The sequence below is a fragment of the Leptodactylus fuscus genome, chromosome 1 (genome assembly GCF_031893055.1).
Source record: "Leptodactylus fuscus isolate aLepFus1 chromosome 1, aLepFus1.hap2, whole genome shotgun sequence".
In the NCBI taxonomy this organism is placed as follows: Eukaryota; Metazoa; Chordata; class Amphibia; order Anura; family Leptodactylidae; genus Leptodactylus; species Leptodactylus fuscus.
In genome coordinates this window covers 184042438-184063682 of record NC_134265.1, presented here as the reverse complement: position 1 = coordinate 184063682, position 21245 = coordinate 184042438, and the positions used below count along the sequence as shown (strand labels likewise).

At 45.0% G+C, this 21245-nt stretch overlaps 1 protein-coding gene across 1 annotated transcript in view; it reads left to right on the top strand.

The window, feature by feature from the left end:
* SUSD1 (sushi domain containing 1) overlaps positions 1-21035 on the top strand; it is a 137164-nt gene extending 116129 nt beyond the window's left edge. Inside the window, exons 23-24 of the mRNA XM_075280418.1 lie at positions 19194-19287; positions 21007-21035. Coding sequence (XP_075136519.1) covers positions 19194-19287; positions 21007-21022 — 110 coding nt within the window. The 3' untranslated portion in view covers positions 21023-21035. The remainder of the gene's footprint in view (positions 1-19193; positions 19288-21006) is intronic.
* Positions 21036-21245: the final 210 nt, after the last annotated feature.

Here is a 21245-nt window from a genome sequence, read left to right as displayed (position 1 = left end):
TCCACGGGAGGGGACGACACTAATGGCTGCTCCTGTACAGGAACCTGAGCCGACCTGTGGGAATGAAGTGACTGATGCCCCGACTTTACGCAGAACGCCAAGGTCTAATGCTGGGGTTCCCCCACAGCGATACGCCCAGGATGAGTTTGTCTGGGGAGGTCTGTCGAGGACGCCGACCTCTAGTGGGGTGGTGTGTCACGGGGTGACTAATGCTATACAGTCTCAGAACACTTCTCACTGACAAGTGTGTGATGTGATAATAGCAGTGGTAAAAGGAGATGTTTCTGTAATGAAAAATTCTATTGTAGTAATTCTTTTTGACCACAAGATGCCGCTGTGTTAGGTAAAGGAAAAACCAGGAAGTGACGAGTTCAGGAAGTGGACTGCTGTAGTGGGGGAGAAGAAGCTGGCTGTGAGCAGTGAGAGATCTGAGGGACAATCCATTGCCATCCGCTGCCCTGCAACGCTTGTTTCAGGCCAGGGCCAGCTCTGGAGAAGCCCGAACCTGTTGCTGGTTCCCATGTCAGGAGAGTTGGAGACGATTGCTGTGCAGACGCCGCGGAGCGGATGACAAGAAGGACCAGCCCTTGTGACACCGTGTTCCAGTTGCCTGGAGGCAAAGAAATTCCTGTTTCCTTCGGAAAGTCCATCTGACTGTTCGCCCCCTTGCTAACCCGGGTAAGCGGAGCTCCGATTCACCTTTCATAAGGGTGAATAGTGTATACACGCAGTAAATAGTTTTTTTTTTTTTGGCGCCAAAAACCTAGCATAGACTGGTTCCGGCCATTTTGCTTTAAAGCGAGTTCTATCCAAACGGAGATACAGCACGTGTTGTCCTGCTATTCAAAAGAGACACTATATCCTGGATTATAGTACCAGAAGTATGTCATAAGAGGAGTTATTTGTTTCACTAAGACTTGTGCAGCTAAGCACCAACTTCTGATAAAACAAAACCGGTTGCTGAAGTCTTCCCTGCAGGGTTGGGGTAGTGTGTTGAAATGTGGATATTGGGGAGTGGGTAAGTTAAATAGTAAACTGTGATATTGTTAACCCCAGTGTGACACCGCAGGTGATCTTCCTCTGCATACTTACATTGTTTTGTTAGCTTGGTATTAATAGGTAAATTGCAGCTGCTATATATATGTAGCCGCTAGTTAAAGGCATAGTTCACTAGTTCTGACATATTAGGTCACGGTGCAGTGTCACTCAGGGGTCTCAGCCCTCGGCTGAGTGTCTTGTAATTATTGATTTCATCAGGCCTGTTAGCCTGGAGTTCACCCCAAAAGGGTATAGAGTAAAATTTATATTTCTTACTTCGTGTCTGGTGTGGTTGTGCCTGTCCGTGGAACCGCTGTATCCTAAAAGTTCCTGCAAGAGCCCCGGTAGCCAGTCGGCTGCCGTGTCTTTCCCTTCCTCCTCCCCCCTTACAATAGGACGCTGGCGGCAGGACAGGACAGCACCTCCAAGGCATATAGGGCAAGTTCAAGCCACAGGTCCAACTTCGACACCCAATACGTGTAGGGCGCAGAGGGGTCGGAGAGGACAGGGCTGTGGTCGGAAAGGTATTCCCGCAACATGCGCCTATACTTCTCACGCCTGGTGACACTAGGACCCTCCGTGGCGGCACTTTGGCGAGGGGGTGCCATCAAGGTGTCCCAGACCTTAGACAGTGTGCCCCTCGTTTGTGTGGACCGGTGAGAACTTGGTTGCCTACTGGAGGAACTGCCCTCCCTGCCGCCAACGTCACATGCTGGAAACATCTCCATCATATTCTGCACCAATTGCCTGTGGCAAGCATTGATGCGATTGGCCCTCCCCTCTACCGGAATAAAAGACGAGATGTTGTTTTTATACCGGGGGTCAAGGATAGCAAAGATCCAGTACTGGTTGTCCTCCATGATTTTGACAATACACTTGTCGGTTGTAAAGCACCCCAACATGAACTCAGCCATGTCTGCCACAGTGTTAGTTGGCATGACTCCTCTGGCCCCACCGGAAAGTTAAATCTCCATTTCCTCCTCATCCTCCATGTCTACCCATCCGCGCTGCAACAATGGGACGATTCGAAGTTGCCCGGAAGCCTCCTGTATCACCATCACATCATCGGACAACTCTTCTTCCTCCTCCTCCTCCTCCTCCATTAAACGCAGTGAAGCGGACAGATGTGTGGACCTACTCTCCAGCTGTGACGGATCGGATGCTATCCCTAACTCCTCTGTGTGATCTGAGTTATCCCTGATGTCAATCAGGGATTCTCTCAGAACACACAAGAGCGGGATTGTAAGGCTCACCATCGCATCCTCAGAGCTCACCCTCCTTGTGGACTCCTCAAAGACCCGTAGGATGTCACAAAGGTCTCTCATCCATGGCCACTCATGGATGTGAAACTGAGGCAGCTGACTTTGTGGCACCCTAGGGTTTTGTAGCTGGTATTCCATCAAAGGTCTCTGCTGCTCAACCACTCTATTCAACATCTGAAACGTTGAGTTCCAGCGTGTGGGGACGTCGCACAAAAGCCGGTGTTGTGGCACATGCAGGCGTTGCTGGAGAGATTTTAAGCTAGCAGCGGCTACTGTCGACTTGCGAAAGTGGGCGCACATGCGCCGCACTTTCACCAGTAGCTCTGGAACATTGGGGTAGCTCTTTAGGAAACGTTGCACCACTAGGTTGAAGACGTGGGCCAGGCATGGAACATGTTGGAGTCCGGCAAGCTCCAGAGCTGCTACCAGGTTCCGGCCGTTATCACAAACGACCATGCCTGGGCCCAGGTGCAGCGGCTCAAACCATATTGCCGTCTCATCGAGGAGGGTATCCCTCACCTCGGAGGCAGTGTGCTGTCTGTCCCCCAAGCTGATCAGCTTCAGCACAGCCTGCTGATGTCTACCAACGCCAGTGCTGCAACGTTTCCAACTCGTAGCTGGGGTCAATCTAACAGCGGAGGAGGAGGCGGTGGCGGAGGAGGAGGCGGTGGCGGAGGAGGAGGCGGTAGAGGAGGAGGAGGAGGGGGGTGTTCTTCTCGTGTCCCTGCCAGGAATGTTAGGCGGGGAGACGAGGTACACCGGGCCAGTTTGGGAAGCAGTCCCAGCCTCAACTACATTCACCCAGTGTGCCGTCAGTGAAATGTAGCGTCCCTGTCCGCATGCACTTGTCCACGCGTCGGTGGTCAAGTGGACCTTTGTGCAAAGCGCGGAACTAAGGGCCCGCCTGATGTTGAGTGACACGTGCTGGTGCAAGGCGGGGACGGCACACCGGGAGAAGTAGTGACGGCTAGGGACGGCATAGCGAGGTGCCGCAGTTGCCATCAGGTCCAGGAAGGCGGGAGTTTCAACAAGCCGGAACGCCAACATCTCCTGGGCCAGCAGTTTAGCGATGTTGGCGTTCAAGGCTTGCGCGTGTGGGTGGTTAGCAGTGTATTTCTGCCGCCGCTCCAATGTCTGAGAGATGGTGGGTTGTTGTAAAGAAGCGCCTGATGGTGCCTTTGATGGTGCAGGAGAAGGAGATAAGACAGGAACAGGGGAGGATGAGGGAGAAGTCAACAAAGTGGCGGAGGCAGATGAAGTGGTGTCCTGGCTCGTCCTCTGGAGTGCATCGCCAGCACAGTCAGCAGTGGCAGTGGCAGAGGCAGTGGCAGAGGCAGTGGCAGTGGCGTGAACGGCAGGCGGCCTTTGTCCTGCCGTTGCTGCCTGCCACTGATTCCAGTTCTTGGATTCCAAATGACGGCGCATTGAAGTGGTGGACAGGTTGCTCTTCTCAGAGCCCCTAATCAATTTCGAGAGGCAAATTGTGCAGACAACACTATATCTGTCCTCGGCGCATTCCTTGAAAAAACTCCACACCTTCGAGAAACGTGCCCTCGAGGTGGGAGTTTTTCGGGGCTGGGTACGAACTGGAACATCTTGGGAGATTCCGGGTGTGGCCTGGCTTCGCCTAAGCTGCTGACCTCTGCCTCTGCCTCTAGCTACCCTTTTTGGTGCTGCACCTGCCTCAACATCCACACTACTTTCCCCGCTTGACATCCCCCCTGTCCAGGTCGGGTCAGTGTCCTCATCATTCAATCTTTTAAATTAGAGGTCACATGTTTTCGGCAGCCAATGGGTTTTGCCTACTTTTTTCAACGTCACCGGTGTCGTAGTTCCTGTCCCACCTACCCTGCGCTGTTATTGGAGCAAAAAAGGCGCCAGGGAAGGTGGGAGGGGAATCGAGTAATGGCGCACTTTACCACGCGGTGTTCGATTCGATTCAAACATGCCGAACAGCCTAATATCCGATCGAACATGAGTTCGATAGAACACTGTTCGCTCATCTCTACAAATGACGGTGCATTGAAGTGGTGGACAGGTTGCTCTTCTCAGGGCCCCTACTCGATTTCGAGAGGCAAATTGTGTAGACGACACTATATCTGTCCTCGGCGCATTCCTTGAAAAAACTCTACACCTTCGAGAAACGTGCCCTCGATGGGGGAGTTTTTCTGGGCTGGGCACAAAAGGGAACATCTTCGGACATTCCGGGTCTGGCCTGGCTTCGGCGAAGCTGTTGACCTCTGCCTCTAGCTACCCTTTTTGGTGCTGCACCTGCCTCAACATCCACACTACTTTCCCAGCTTGACATCCGCCTTGTCCAGGTTGGGTCGGTGTCCTCGTCGTCCACCACCTCCTCTTCCAACTCCTGTCTCGCCTCCTCCTCCTGCACAATGCGCATGTCAACTGACTGCCCTGACAGCAACTGCATCTCATCGTCGTCAATGAGGGTGGGTTGCTGGTCATCCGCCACCAAATCGACCGGAGATGGAGGAGACTCTAGTGTTTGAGCATCTGGACACAGATACTCGTCTGTTAGGTCCGTGGAATCGCGAAATGGAGGGGCAGGTTGCGGTACAGTCAAAGGAAGGGAGAACAGCTCTGGGGAGCAGGGACAGTTGGGGTTATTATTCTGGGAAGATTGGGAATTTTGGGTGGAAGGAGGACAAGACTGTTGGGTAAGAGGAGGTAGAGGCTGACTGGCTGGTGGACAATGTGCTTTAAGCGTTATCCGACAGCCATTGCAAGACCTGTTCCTGGTTCTCGGGCCTACTAATCTTTGTACCATTCAGCCTAGTTAATGTGGAACTTTTGTGCAAAGCGCAGAACTTAGGGCCCGCCTGATGTTAAGGGACACACGCTGGTACAAGGCTCAATTCACCCTAAGTGCCAAAAACACTGCTGGTGCAAGGCTCTATTCATGCCAAGGGCCTCAATCTCTGCTGGTAGCTCAGCTTAAGGTCCTGTAACTTTGTTTGGAAGGGCTCATGTTAAGGGCTAGAAAAGTGAATTTTGGAAGGTCTTACCACATCACACACACACACACACACACACACTCAAAATGACAGTTAAGGGTGAGGGCTTTTGGAATTCCCATTGCCTATTCCATTTGTGGTTGTCATGGGGAACGTGATTTAAAGGGGTGGTTGTTACTGTTTGTTGAGCTTAAATTGGGGTTTGTGTCCATCCATTTGGGGAGTAAAGAAGGTTTCCAGGTATTTTCCCACTTTGATAGAGGTTTTTTTGAATGTGGAAAGTGTGTAGTTGTTAGGCAGTGATGTTGGGGTAATAGAGGGTCTTTGGTGTTTTAGATGCCCCCAGACATGCTTCCCCTGCTGTCCCAGTGTCATTCCAGAGGTGTTGGCATCATTTCCTGGAGTGTCATAGTGGACTTGGTGACCCTCCAGACACGGATTTGGGTTTCCCCCTTAACGAGTATCTGTTCCCCATAGACTATAATGGGGTTCGAAACCCGTTCGAACACACGAACATTGAGCGGCTGTTCGAATCGAATTTCGAACCTCGAACATTTTAGTGTTCGCTCATCTCTACTTAGTACACCTTATAATGTGCATGATATTAACAGGGTTCATCACTGAAGACAATCCCTATCCACATATCCTATTCAGGCAAATGGATATTATACTCACGCACCTCTTTTCATAGCCAGAATGAGGGGCTACTGCATAGAGTAGCTTGTTTGGAGGATTTATTGCAACAAATTAACGGTGATTGCGAGCATTAATGTAATACAGCAGAGACCCTGCGACTATGGCGGCCACTCATAGTCCTGTCATATTTAAATAACCACCATTCAGCATAATAGTATAGCAGATATAGGGAAAGGGTTAAAGGGGCTGCCTTTTTATTGATGACCTATCCCGACTGAAACAGATGGCATGCAGTGTAATCGGTGAAGAAATTACAATACTCAAACAAGCCCTACCACCCCTTAAAGGTATGTTAATATTATGTATGTCATTTTTGTAGATTTGAAAAAAAAAATATTTTGACGTTTTATGCAAATTAGGCACTTGGTGCACTTCAGCCTTGGGAACACTACTCTTGCTGCTCAAGTAGGATAGGTTAAGTCAACTCTCACTTCACAGGGTGACACAGACTGAGGATAGTAGGGGTATAAAAAACAAGAGCAGTGCTGCCGAAAGCTGAAGTCCTGCCCCACAGTGCACCATTTACCTTATTTCCATTAGTCTTAAGAATTATTTTTCTCCAAATCTATATAAGTGACTTGCATATCAAAAGTTTATTGTTTATGTGCTCTGTAACTTGGTGTGACAGCTGGATACACTTCAAAGAAGTTGTAAACTCCTTCTGTGTTGGATTAGGGTGCGAAGGGCCTCCCGTAAAAGTAATTCTGCGGTCATCTATACAGCTACATGGAAATATTACTTATCACTCATTTGCAAATTCTGAAAATGTTGCCAACATGCAAGCAGCACTTTTCTCTCTACATAATTCCTTTGGAAACCACACGGACCCCATTATGGGGTCTATGGAGTCCGTGTGGTTTCTTAGCTAACCGCTTTTTAATGTGTATAGGTTTCCATTCGGGGGGTCCCCAAGCAGACTCCCCAAACAGAATACCAAACGCAGATATGAACCGGGCCTTAGCTCTGTGAGCCAGGGATATGTGTTTACACAGTAGCAGACTCCAGGCAGCAGGAAGACTCTGCAAGTTCATTGATTATTGGGGCCCCTGCAGTGTGATTGAGAAGATGGAATTCAGGGAGAAAGGATACTGGTTGGCCTGACACTAAATGTTATCTTAGCCATGCAGAGTGTCTATATTATCTAAAAATAAACTGGTAGATACTTAAGAAATCAACCCAGTATACTATACTGTCACATAACCTAGTTGAGATGATGTTACTTCATATCTATATGAAGTAATGAAGAACAATATCCTGAGCAGTGGCGTAACTACCGTGGTAGCAGCAGTAGCAGCTGCCACAGGGCCCGGGACATTGGGGGCCCGGTGGCAGCCGCTACCGCTGTGTTTTTTTTTTTTTTTAATAGGCCGTTACCGGCTGGAGTTACTCCAGCCGCTAACGGGCCCTATATACTTACCGATCCTGGCAGGGGCCGGGATCGGTAAGTGACACTGCGGGCCCCACAAGCACTATTATACTCGGGGGTCTTTTCGGACACCCGAGTATAATGATCGGAAGTGCAGGAGAGGTAACTGAACATAAAAAACTGTGTTACTTACCTCTCCAGGCTCCGCGCAGGCTTCGGCCTACTTGTGTGACGTCTCAGACGTCACATGATCGGGGCCTGCGTCCTTATGCATCGCGACGCAGGCTCCCGGTCACATGACGTCCCTGACGTCATTGAAGATGGCCGCCAGCAGGGAGTCGGGAGACAGGTAAGTTAGTGTTTTTTTTTTTTATGTTGTTCTTCCCCTGGGTCTCCGATTATTATACTCTGGGGTCTGAAAAGACCCCAGAGTATAATAATTGTTAATGGGTGTCCACAACGGGGCATAATAGTGGGTGAAGGGGCCACAATGGGGGATAATAATGTGTGCAGGGGCCACTATGGGGTATAATAATGTGTGCAGGGGCCACTATGGAATATAATAATGTGTGCAGGGGCCACTATGGGATATAATACTGTGTGCAGGGGCCACTATGGGGTATAATACTGTGTGCAGGGGCCACTATGGGGTATAATAATGTGTGCAGGGGCCACTATAGGATATAATAATGTGTGCAGGGGCCACTATGGGATATAATAATGTGTGCAGGGGCCACTATGGGGTATAATAATGTGTTCAGGGGCCACTATGGGGTATAATAATGTGTGCAGGGGCCACTATGGGATATAATAATGTGTGCAGGGGCCACTATGGGGTATAATAATGTGTTCAGGGGCCACTATGGGATATAATACTGTGTGCAGGGGCCACTATGGGGTATAATACTGTGTGCAGGGGCCACTATGGGGTATAATAATGTGTGCAGGGGCCACTATAGGATATAATAATGTGTGCAGGGGCCACTATGGGACATAATACTGTGTGCAGGGGCCACTATGGGGTATAATACTGTGTGCAGGGGCCACTATGGGGTATAATAATGTGTGCAGGGGCCACTATGGGATATAATAATGTGTGCAGGGGCCACTATGGGGTATAATAATGTGTTCAGGGGCCACTATGGGGTATAATACTGTGTGCAGGGGCCACTATGGGATATAATAATGAGTGCAGGGGCCACTATGGGATATAATAATGTGTGCAGGGGCCACTATGGGATATAATAATGTGTGCAGGGGCCACTATGGGGTATAATAATGTGTGCAGGGGCCACTATGGGGTATAATACTGTGTGCAGGGGCCACTATGGGGTATAATACTGTGTGCAGGGGCCACTATGGGGTATAATACTGTGTGCAGGAGTCACTATGGGGTATAATAATGTGTGCAGGGGCCACTATGGGGTATAATAATGTGTGCAGGGGCCACTATGGAGCGTAATAGTGTGCGTAGGAATGCGGGGGGTGGGGTCGTGCGGGGTTTTCGGCGTCAGCCGGGGGGGGGGCCATGTCAAAGGTTCGCCACGGGGCCCCGCCATTCCTAGTTACGCCACTGATCCTGAGGGTCCATCCAGCTCACCTGTGATCCAATCTCAGCCTGAACTCCCTTTATTATCCAAGTTAAAAAAACAAACAAACAAACAAACAAAAAAAAACCTTTAAGCTAAGGCCCCATGTTGCAGAATGCACATTTTTTCTGCAGCATTATTCGTTGCTTTTTTGCTGCATCTTTTTTTCTATGGCTTTTCTTTCCCCTTATTAAATCTATAGGGAAAAGTGTTTCCACAGGTAAAGTTGACATTCTATGTTTTTCAAAAACATATAGTTTTTTTCTGCAATGTGTTGATAGGATTAGCCAGAACCTCATTCTCTTTGCATCATCAAAGAACATTTCACAGCACAACTCAAGTGTGACGTTCACTTCTTATAAGATATTGTGGGTTGGGACCGTACGTTCACACGAAAGTCTCCAACTGCATCCCTCTATACTATCATTCTCTTTGCAGGTACTTTAAAATGCAGTATTTTTTCTGCTGTGTTTCCGCAGAGGGAAAAACGCTGCATTTCTGCAACCTGGTGCCATAGCCTTTTAGGGTAGCCTGTCAAAGTCCATTGAGGCACCCTGATTTCTGAGGGAATTTATACCTCTGTATGTGTGTGGAATTTTAAAACTCTATCAACGTATATTGTATTTATACCTCCCAACATTGAAAGGATAGAATGTGGCTCCACCCACTTCTGCATTGACATTAATGTTCCCCTCCATCTGTCCCTAGTTTATTGTTCCTCTTCATCTACCCCCAGTTTAATACCCTCTCTATCTGCCTCCAAAGTTTAATGTCCCCCTCCATCTGCCCCATACTTTAAGATCCCCCTCTATCTGCCCTCAAAGTTTAATGTCCCCCTCTATCTGCCCCAGTTTAATGCCACCTCCATCTGCCCACCCAGTTTAATTTCCCCCTTCATCTGCCAAAGCTTAACGTAAAATAAACCCTGATACTCACCTCTCCTCGCTCCTCTACTGCTCTATCTGCAGTCTCCTCTTCCAGAGTCTTTAGGGAGCTGCAGGTGTGATGTGAGTGATGTCATCATCTTGCGCCTACAGCTCCCAGGTTCGGAGCACACAGGGGCAGAATGGTGAAACAGGAGCTGTCTGAGGATAGCTCCTGCTTCACCACTGTATTCAACTGATTTGTGATGAGTTGATGCCGGGATATACCTGCTTAATCTGGGATGGTTGGGAGTTATGTGTATTGTCTATCAGTGTGTAATCCACACTGGAAAACTCAATTTTTCTTCTTTGTAGATCAACAATAAATAGTGCATAGCACCAGTAGAACCAATGTGATAAGAAATCAGTTCAGCAAGATTTTGGAACATGTAAAGAGATCCAACCAAACAGAGTGTAAAAATACAAAGTATATGCAGATGTTGCTTTGGCTCAGGTTTCAGCCCATGGCCCCAGCCCTTGAAATCAAGAGTGCAAACTGCTGAGTCATCACTCTGGGAATCAAATCATCTCACACAGAATCTGAGGGTAAGGTCACATGTTCAGGTTTTGTTGATGCAGTTTTTGAAGTCAAAACCTATGATAGATTTTTAAAATAGTTTTACAATTTGTCTTTTGTAGGTTTTTACACTTTATGGTCCACATCTGGTTTTGGTTTCAAAATCTGAACATGTGTACTTGCTTCCAGAGTTTTTTTTTTTGTTTTTTTATTAATTTGCTTAATATGTGAAAAAACATATCCCATAATTATAGTCACTTCCTAACCCAGCTACAGGAGTGAAAGAGAGGAACAGGAAAATGTTAATCTCCTGTTAGTAGAGCAATATTTCATGATCCAACATTGTTACATCGAAAATATACAAAGAAATCATGCTTCATTTAATTTCCATATTAAAATCCAACAACATATGAGCAGTACAAAGCAACTCTGCTAACAGGTTTATGGCTTGTGACCCTTATAGCGACCATATTAGCAATGTTGTCCTCTACTAATGATGTTTGGCTGGATTTTAATATGAGGTTCAATAAGAAAAGAAGCATGACTTTTTACTGGACACTGAATTGTCTTTGTTTATTCCTAGATGACTAATAGTGTACCTGGAAGTTTGTGCATCTAGCTATAGGGGTGAACTGGACTTTCATTATTATGCATTTACCATTATTAAACAGTTATTCTAAAAGATGAACCTTAAATGACCCCAGACCCATCACACATAAAGGATTATGGATAAGAATCCATGAAAGAGTAATTTAAAGTAGTTTTCTTAGAATTTTAAATAATTTGGCAAAGAGGAGGAAACTTGGTGTCACGTATGGACTGTCCTTAGCATGCAGCATGGGTGCAGCTGTCAGGGGTCAATTCACTCTACTCACTCCTTCTTGCAATCAGACTGCAAACTGAGTATAATTTCGACCTCAACACAGTCCACAGACCCCAAATACATGTTGCCACCATTACTGACTTGCCAGGCCCAACAGAAATCTCACTTACATGTACATGCTTCTGTCTAACAGTCAGATGCAAACATACTTCAAAAGAGTAATGGGTTCATGGAGCAAACACAAAGTGCCATTAAATTTAACGAGGGTTAAGATATACACTCACCGGCCACTTTATTAGGTACACCTGTCCAACTGCTCGTTAACACTTAATTTCTAATCAGCCAATCACATGGCGGCAACTCAGTGCATTTAGGCATGTAGACATGGTCAAGACAATCTCCTGCAGTTCAAACCGAGCATCAGTATGGGGAAGAAAGGTGATTTGAGTGCCTTTGAACGTGGCATGGTTGTTGGTGCCAGAAGGGCTGGTCTGAGTATTTCAGAAACTGCTGATCTACTGGGATTTTCACGCACAACCATCTCTAGGGTTTACAGAGAATGGTCCGAAAAAGAAAAAACATCCAGTGAGCGGCAGTTCTGTGGGCGGAAATGCATTGTTGATGCCAGAGGTCAGAGGAGAATGGCCAGACTGGTTCGAGCTGATAGAAAGGCAACAGTGACTCAAATAGCCACCCGTTACAACCAAGGTAGCCAGAAGAGCATCTCTGAACGCACAGTACGTCGAACTTTGAGGCAAATGGGCTACAGCAGCAGAAGACCACACCGGGTGTCACTCCTTTCAGCTAAGAACAGGAAACTGAGGCTACAATTTGCACAAGCTCATCGAAATTGGACAATTGAAGATTGGAAAAACGTTGCCTGGTCTGATGAGTCTCGATTTCTGCTGCGACATTCGGATGGTAGGGTCAGAATTTGGCGTCAACAACATGAAAGCATGGATCCATCCTGCCTTGTATCAACGGTTCAGGCTGGTGGTGGTGGTGTCATGGTGTGGGGAATATTTTCTTGGCACTCTTTGAGCCCCTTGGTACCAACTGAGCATCGTTGCAACGCCAAAGCCTACCTGAGTATTGTTGCTGACCATGTCCATCCCTTTATGACCACAATGTACCCAACATCTGATGGCTACTTTCAGCAGGATAATGCACCATGTCATAAAGCTGGAATCATCTCAGACTGGTTTCTTGAACATGACAATGAGTTCACTGTACTCCAATGGCCTCCACAGTCACCAGATCTCAATCCAATAGAGCATCTTTGGGATGTGGTGGAACGGGAGACTCGCATCATGGATGTGCAGCCGACAAATCTGCGGCAACTGTGTGATGCCATCATGTCAATATGGACCAAAATCTCTGAGGAATGCTTCCAGCACCTTGTTGTATCTATGCCACGAAGAATTGAGGCAGTTCTGAAGGCAAAAGGGGGTCCAACCCGTTACTAGCATGGTGTACCTAATAAAGTGGCCGGTGAGTGTATATATATATATATATATTCACTGTCTCTTGTAAGGAGGAGCTCCTGGCTTGTGCTTAGCTACGCCCCCATGTCAGTGTGCTCCCCTCCTCCCACTCCCTTAAGTGGAGGTTGAGCTAATTCATTTTTCTATCTCCATCTAAGACAGCTGAATCCCTGCTGGCCTCTGAGGTTAAATCTGGTCACAACTGCGCCCTCTTAGCCCCTTAGTAAACCTGTCAGTGACAGGGAGTTGTTAAAGGGGATCTATCAGTAAAATTATGCTGTATGAGCCCTATATATGCGTGAATAGGGCTATTCCAGCACCACTAATGTTATTTTAACCCCCCCTACCCCGTTTTAAAATACAACCATAAAAACATATATGCAAATTATACTTATTGTGGGCGGTGATGCATGGTCCGACGTCATCTTCTGGCACGCCTTCCTCTTCTTTCTTCTTCTTTCGGTGACGCCCTCCGGTCCTGGCTCTTCCCCGGCTTCATCGTCCTCTTCTTCTGCCAAGATTGGTTCAAATCCGGCGCGTGCACAGTAGCGCTCCCTCCAGATCACTACTGCGCACGCTTTTCTCAATGGCAGTATGCTCGCGTCCTTGAGGCAAGCGATACTGCGCATTCGCCGGATTTGAACAAATCCCGCCGGAAGAAGAGGGCGATGAAGCCGGGGAAGAGCCAGGACTGGAGGGCGTTGCTGAAAGAAGAGGAAGGCGTGCCAGAAGATGACGCTGAACCATGCATCACCGCCCAGCGTGCACGATAACTACTGTATAATTTGCATATATGTTTTTATGGTTTTATTTTAAAATGGGGGGTGGGGGGTGGATTTAAAATAACATTAGCGGTGCCTGAATAGCCTTTTTAAAGGCTATTTACGCATATGTGGGGCTCATACATCAGAATTTTGCTGATAGAGCTCCTTTAAAGAGAACCTTTCACCTCATACAAGAAATCCATCAATTTTTTATATCAAGTAATAGCTGCTGCGCCACTGTTTCTGGCACAGTTCGAATGTTCCCGAGTAATAAATGCTGTTAGTTTTGGTGCCTGATATTTAGACTATTTAGATTCTGCACTGTCAGGAGGGCGGTGTCAGACAGGAGTAGACAAGGGGTGTGATTCTGAGCCCTTACACTGGCTACCTCTGATTGTAGCTCTGAATCACGCCCCCTGCCTGACACTGCCCTTCTGACAGTACAAAACCTACTTTGCACATCTGGCACCAAAATAAACAGCATTGATTGAAAAAATTCCAACTGTGCTGGAATCGGTAGAACTGTGCCTATTAACAGATGCTAAGAACTTGAGTAGATGGAAGTAGTGAAAAGCGCTCTTTAAGCCATAAACCTGATCTGGTCTGTATTACTTGAAAGAGCGTGTTGCCAGACAGGGTCATAAAATGGTAGGGAGTCTGATCCCGGTATCCGAGGAAGTGTCTCACTCTTGACCAGGCTTTAATTATAACACACATACCAATGTAATTTACTGTTGACACATGCATAACACTATATTCACTAATAATAGATATATGAATAAAATAATTCAGTAATGATACATATATAAGTGGGCTTCCTTCATCACGCTTGGTAAAAATAAGCCCCTTACCACCCTGCCATTCCATCTCTGCTACTGTAGTTTCCCTGTGAAACACTGACTTAAGATTTGACATCTGTGCAAAGTTTCTGTGTATACTAGACTTTAAGACATGCAATTGGCCTGTTGTGAATTAAAAGCACAGGCTGCACAGAGGGGACACAGGGAAGTCCCTGTGTGCTGCCCATGCACGAGCCGTTCTTTCATGGCTCCTTTCATTAAAAAGCACCGAAGCACTGGCCGCAAAATAGAACAGGAATAGGCCCTGTCCTATCTGAGGTGGTCCAGACTGCCGTCCCGCACACGATAGTGTGTATGGGCCCATAGAAAACAATGAGTCAGAGTGCTATCCATGAAATACACGGTCGTCTGCAAGGAGCTTTAGGCTATTCTAGTTAGGGAGAGGAAATGAATCAATTGCCTCTCTCCTCATGGTTAGAATGGCCTCAGTCAGTCTTACCCTGCTTACTTTTTGGGACAAGTGTGTACAGAGACTGTGAGGGTAATTCTGAACAGACCTCACAGTTACATCTCTTTTTGAACCTACACCGCACAGGAATTTTGTATTTTTGTGGAAGAGCAGAGCACACTTTTTGATGAGACTGTTTAAGCTAGAAAGACACTGACTAATCCTAGGGTGCCATCACCAAGCATCAGCTCCAGTCCAGTGGTAACTTCGATGGAGCCTCCATTTTATGGAAATTTGGTGTTTGCGGTTTACCCATCTTACTTCAGTAAATCTTAAGATGTTGAACCATTTAAAATTGTTTCCTAAGGCCTCTATATTGCACATACACAGACTCAGGGAGGCCTCCCATCATCCACACTGTAGGCCACACAGAGGAGTGTTGGAGGGTTGGTGTAGTTGACTACAGCCACTGCTAGCCCAACTGTGGCTATCTACTCCCATCTTCCGTGCATTTCTCTACTGGGTTGCTGCATTGCTTTATGCCAGTCCCTACTAGTCCTTGTATACTTTCTTGCTCCATACATGCACATGGCTACTGAAGCCTCAGCTGTGAATCTAGCATGTTAGAATGTGACACAAACGGAATTGACAAAAATAACTGGTGCACCCTACCAGTGTATAAGTAATCACTTGATATTTACAAAAAGAGTGTGTTTGGTGTGAGTAAATAGTTTGCTTTTGATCTTGAACATACACCATATATTCTGAATTATAATGTGCCCTGAGAATTGCTCCGACAGCATTGCATTAAGCATGTAGCCATTCATTTGCCTTTGCTGCGATTCCAGCATGCTATGCATGTGATGGATGAGACCAGTGATTGGCTGAAGAAGTAACATCGATGTACGTGATGTCATCATTGCAGGACAAGTAAACAGCAATCACTGGGAAAATATTTGGCAACTCCTTTAGTGTCCACAGTGTATTTTAGTGAAAAAATATAGGGTATATTTGTCAGGCTATGTGATGGTTAGCGCTCTTCTTTCTTCTCACTTTCATCAATTATGAATTAATAAGTTGCAGATGCAGTGGAATGGATGGCTATCATTTGGAAAGTATGGTGACAACAGCAGCCGCACATTGCATGTTTTCCTGATTATCCACACAGCACAATAACACAGCCCACATCTGTGATACATTGCTAAACATATTATTTCATAAATTAATATTCCCATGGAAGAGAACAGTCAGCACACAAGGACTGACCCGGGACAGGTCTCATTTTTGGATGTGTGATATTTGCATAGGAAAATGCTCCTAAAGATATCTTTATTTGCATTGCAAATGATGAATAGGGATGTTTACCCATGTTAATAATTGAGAAGGTAAACAGAGATTCTTCTCCACAGTCATCTCCACAGGATTTACAGTCTATCCAACCAACATGTATTATTCATCCAATGAAGTGGGAATGCTGATAATAGAGATATAATTACAGCTTTACCCCCAAGTGTCTCCATTGGGAAGTTAAGTGGATAATGGCGGTTGATTCTATCGAGATTATCAAACTCTCGGATGAGTCTTCAGATGAATAAATCAGTTGGCACATATGATTTTGCTGTCCAAGTGCAGCAGGATCTCTGTCCCATATCAAATAACCAATTCTGGCACAATAGACTAGAAGATTTATGCTTCAGTCACTTTATAGCATATCATAGTCTGAGTGGCCATTTTATAATCTAGTTATGCAGCAATTTCCCACGATAGTTTTATTGCCACTTTAATTCTACTTCTGACATTCAGTGTAATGATAAGTAGTGGATCCTTGCCAATATAATGGCAGAAAATATGGCAATAATACTGTCTGTGCCTCAGTTCAGAATCAGTTACAGAACAAACCCTGCTACATGCTCTACCATGGAGTTTATTAGTACAAGACGCAGTGAATATGATAATGGGCTGATAAGTAAAATGGCACACTGCTGCTTATGTGTTGTAGACTAGCTTAATGTATAGATATGCCATACTGCGGAAATAGTCACAATAAAGAAAAAAACTTACTGATTATAACAACTCTTCCAAAATGTCTACTTTACACCCCCATAGTACAATAACTATAGAGCCCTTTAAGAAAAGATTTAGCGTAAGGCCTCACATTGCTGAAAGACTGCATTTGTTGCAGATTTTAAAGGGGCCATTCACACGGAGTAAACACGAGCTTATTATTGCAAAATACACGTGTAAAAAATACACCTGTAAAAATCAGACTCTCATTGACTTCAATGCCATTTTTTACATGTGTATTTTGCCATAATAAGCTTGTGTTTACTCCGTGTGAACAGCCCCTTTGCTGTGTTTTTTGAGTCAAAGTCAAGAGTGCCTTGAAAAGGAATAGGAAATATATAGGGAGCTCTTATACTTCTACCTTCTGTTAAATCCACTCTTGGCTTTAGCTAAAAAAAAACTCAACAAAATCTTCAACAAAAAAATAAATAAATAAAATTTAATGGATATCATGATTCCTCCTTTTATTGGGGTATGAGACTACACAGCCTGATCCTGTCAGCAATGATTGGACGGTATCAAAGTGTATAAGCATGCAACCTTTAACATGGAAAGAATTAACATCCTTGTATGTATGTATTTATTGATTTTACATGTAGGATTTTGCTGTCCACTTGAAAAATCGGACATTGTAAACAGACACTTAAAGAGGATCTTTCATCAGATTGGGCACAGGCAGTTCTATATACTGCTGGAAAGCCGACAGTGCACTGAATTCAGCGCACTATCGGCTTTCCCGATCTGTGCCCTGGGTAAAGAGCTATCAGTGCCGGCACCGTAGCTCTTTACAGTCAGAAGGGCGTTCCTGACAGTCTGTCAGGTACGTCCTTCTCCACAGCAGCACCTATCGCGCTGTACAGTGTGAGCGGGGAGGAATGCCCCTTATCAGGAGGGGAGGGGGCCGTTCCTCCCCGCTCACACAGCACAGCGTGATAGGCGCTGCTGTGGAGAAGGATGTACCTGACTGTCAGGAATGCCCTTCTGACTGTAAAGCGCTGCGGTAGCGGGACTGATAGCGCTTTATCCGGGGCACAGATTGGGAAAGCCGATAGTGCGCTGAATTCAGCGCACTGTTGGCTTTCCAGCAGTATATAGAACTGCCTGTGCCCAATATGATGAAAGGTCCTCTTTAAGGACACACATGGACACTAAAGGACACAACATAATAACCCATTTAAAATAATGGAAATTGTAAACAGACACAGCTAGTGTCCGATGCTAAAATCTTCTGCGGAAATTAGCTACGGACACTAGCTGTCGAACACCTATGCTAGTGTGAACCCAGCCTAACTCATAACGAATCTGTAAGGGTTAAAACAAAATTGACTACTTGCCACTCTCTACCAGATATATGACTTGAATAATTCAATCCATTGTATTGATCAGAAAAGACTGTTGCTATTGGCCTGTGGTCTCTGACCTATGGGTCGCCAGCTGTTGTTAACTTAGTTGGAGTTCACACTTGCGCCGCTGTTCGCCCGCCGTGATTCCGCCAAAATTCCTGGAAAAGCAGCATGGGGACGGGTTGATAGCAGTTAGTTTAAAAACCCATTCATTTAAATGAGTTTTTAAAGCAATCTGCAGGTGTCCATATGCAGCCTCTCCGCTGTGAAACCAGTTCTTTGCTTGGACACAAAGTCGGACATGCAGGACTTCGAATCTATGCAAAAAAAAAGCGGTTTCACGGTGGAGAGGCTGCATATGGACCTCAGCGGTTTGCTTTAAAAACCTATTGAAATGAATGGGTTTTTAAATTGACCACCTGTAAGCTGTCCCCAAGCTGTTTTTCCTGGAATTTCAGTGGAATCACAGTGGGCAGACAGTGGCGCTAGTGTGAACGCCCCCTAAGGGTAAGTTCAGACAGGGTTTTTTGGTCCAAAAACCAGGTAGCCGCGACTGAATGCCGGTGCACTGCATCGGCATCCAGCCGTGCACTCCGCTCTGGATTAGGCCCATTGAATGGGCCTAGTCGGGAGGAGGAAGTGTCTTCAGGCCGAATCGTGAGGCAAAACGGCTTGAAGAATGAGCACCTCGCTTCTTTGATTTCAATGGGAGCCGTCTTTTTGGTCAGGATTTTGAGACGAATACGGCCTGAAAACTGTGACCAAAAAACTCCATGTGAACTTACCCTTATATTTATTAACATGCTCTGAGTGTTGCAAAGTGTAGGAACATGATGGGAATTGTACTTATAAAACAGCTGCAAAGTCACAGCCTGTCAACCACTGCCATACAGGCCGCAGCCACAAACCCTGCACTCTGTCATCTGTTCTTTTTTCCTAAGATATGGTGTCTGCCATGTTTGTTTGTATATCCTAAGATATGGTAGCTGAACATTACTTGCTATAAGTCCTAAAAATTATACAAGCATTTGTTGCTATTAGTTTCAGTGTATTCAGTGGCTTTGCTTCTACTAAAGACCATTGTGTATTGCCTTTTTCTTTCAGAGCTATCAGGCAGTCGCCATCACATGACTGTGGTCTTATTAGGATCCATTGCTTTTGCATGCTTTATATTATTTATGTCTTACTCATTGTCACGGTAAGTACCCTAATACCTACCTGTCTTAAAATAAAACATATTTTCTTCACACCATTGTTGTATTACGGAAACGGTAATATTTTTACATTTGCATGAAATTATTTCAATATGAAAAATACCTGAATGTGACTAATAAATATAATGGGGTAAACCCTAAAGTGATCAGATTACCACTCCTTTCAGCCACAAGTTTGCCAAGAATAAGCTTAATAGGGTCATCCTTTACAAACAGCATAAAGACTGGTAAAATATAACCCTAAATACACCTGAAACTATAAATGTATGCCGTTCCAGTAGCGGCAGCTTGTTCCCTGAGATTTCTTGTCTGTGCCAGAAAGGAAGTGATGATATCTTATTTCTCATCACATTGCGTACACAGTCAGTCACTGGCCTCAGTGGTGATGTAGGCACAAACAGCATGTGACTGGCTTCAATGGGGATTTCATCAAGGTTATTGGCCCTATAATGGAGCATATTTATAAGATTTTATGTTTAGACCATGTCCTACCCTTATGCCACTTTTTTCAAAGAATCACACAACTCCTTTAATGCTGTATTTGCAACTATCAAAGTATAAATGGCTGGAAAATTGTGTCAGAAGTAGCAAAGGTTGGAACACTTCAGAAACAAGGACAAACTAGAGACTCTTTATGGTGATCTGGAAAATTACCTAGTAAATTGAGTTATTCACATAAGTATACCTCTGATACATTAACTTTCAGACCAATATTGAGAGGCCATTGTTATTTGTTATATTAGAAAAAGTTGTCCAATTTTCCAATATACTTTCTGTATCAATTCCTCACGGTTTTCTAGATCTCAACTTGCTGTCATTCATTCTGTTACTTCTAGAGGATAAAATTCTGACCATGGTCATGTGATTTACGGTCCATGGTCATGTGGTGGACACCCAGGTGCACCACCAGGTGTGTATCCATCACATGACCATGGACTGTAAATCACATGACCTTGGTCAGAATTTCATCCACTAGAGGTAAGCAGAATGAACGACAACTGGAAAACCATTACGACAGAAAGTATATTGGAAAATTGTACAACTTTTTATTATAGAAATAATAACATTTTTCTTCAATATTGGTCTGTAAGTGGGCAACTCCTTTAAACTCCAAGATTCCATGCCAATGAATTTCTTAATGTATCTCCTTTACTTGATAAAGACCTCGAAATGACCCGTATAAACAGATATACATTTCTGCAGCCTATAGATGCCACAAGGGGGTGCTAAGGAGTTCACAGTAAAAAGTATACACAGTACATGGTGTCTGTTACTGTTTAAAAAAAACAGTATGTCTGTATTCATGCATGCTGACCCAAATGAAAGCTTTACAGATCAAAGCTTTTTTTTGCTAATCTCAAAGTTTCTTTCAACTATAATTAGAAAAAAATGAAAAAAATGTATTTAATTCTAAATGGAAGCAAATGGCATGCAAGACATGTGACCATCCAAGACTTGTGACCTTCTTCATATTACCATCATGTGATTGTTAAAAGGATTAATATGCTGCTGTGGTATTTTATGGCGAGAATTTCCATATTCTTTGCATTCTTATGCAGTAAAGAAGTCAGTAGAGGTTAGACATGGCAGCACATATAATGTTAATAATAATTTGGTATAATTCTATACTATCTAATAAAAGGCAATTAGTCCAGTATTAATAGTAACTACTGAACTGAATTATATTCTGTTTGATTTTGCAGGTGCTGTAACAGCTAGAGACATTTTGATAGTAAGTTGTTGGTTTATATTTATAAAATTCTTTTTTTTTTAGTTTTTAATAATAAAGAGGTTTTTTCAGACTAAATAATTGATGACCTCAAACCTGGTCCACCTGACCTATCAACTGTTTGAATAGATTGCATTGCAAGCTTGAGCCCTTTAACTTGACGGAGCTGTGATCAGGCCTTGTGACCAATGAATATAATGTCACATAGACTGT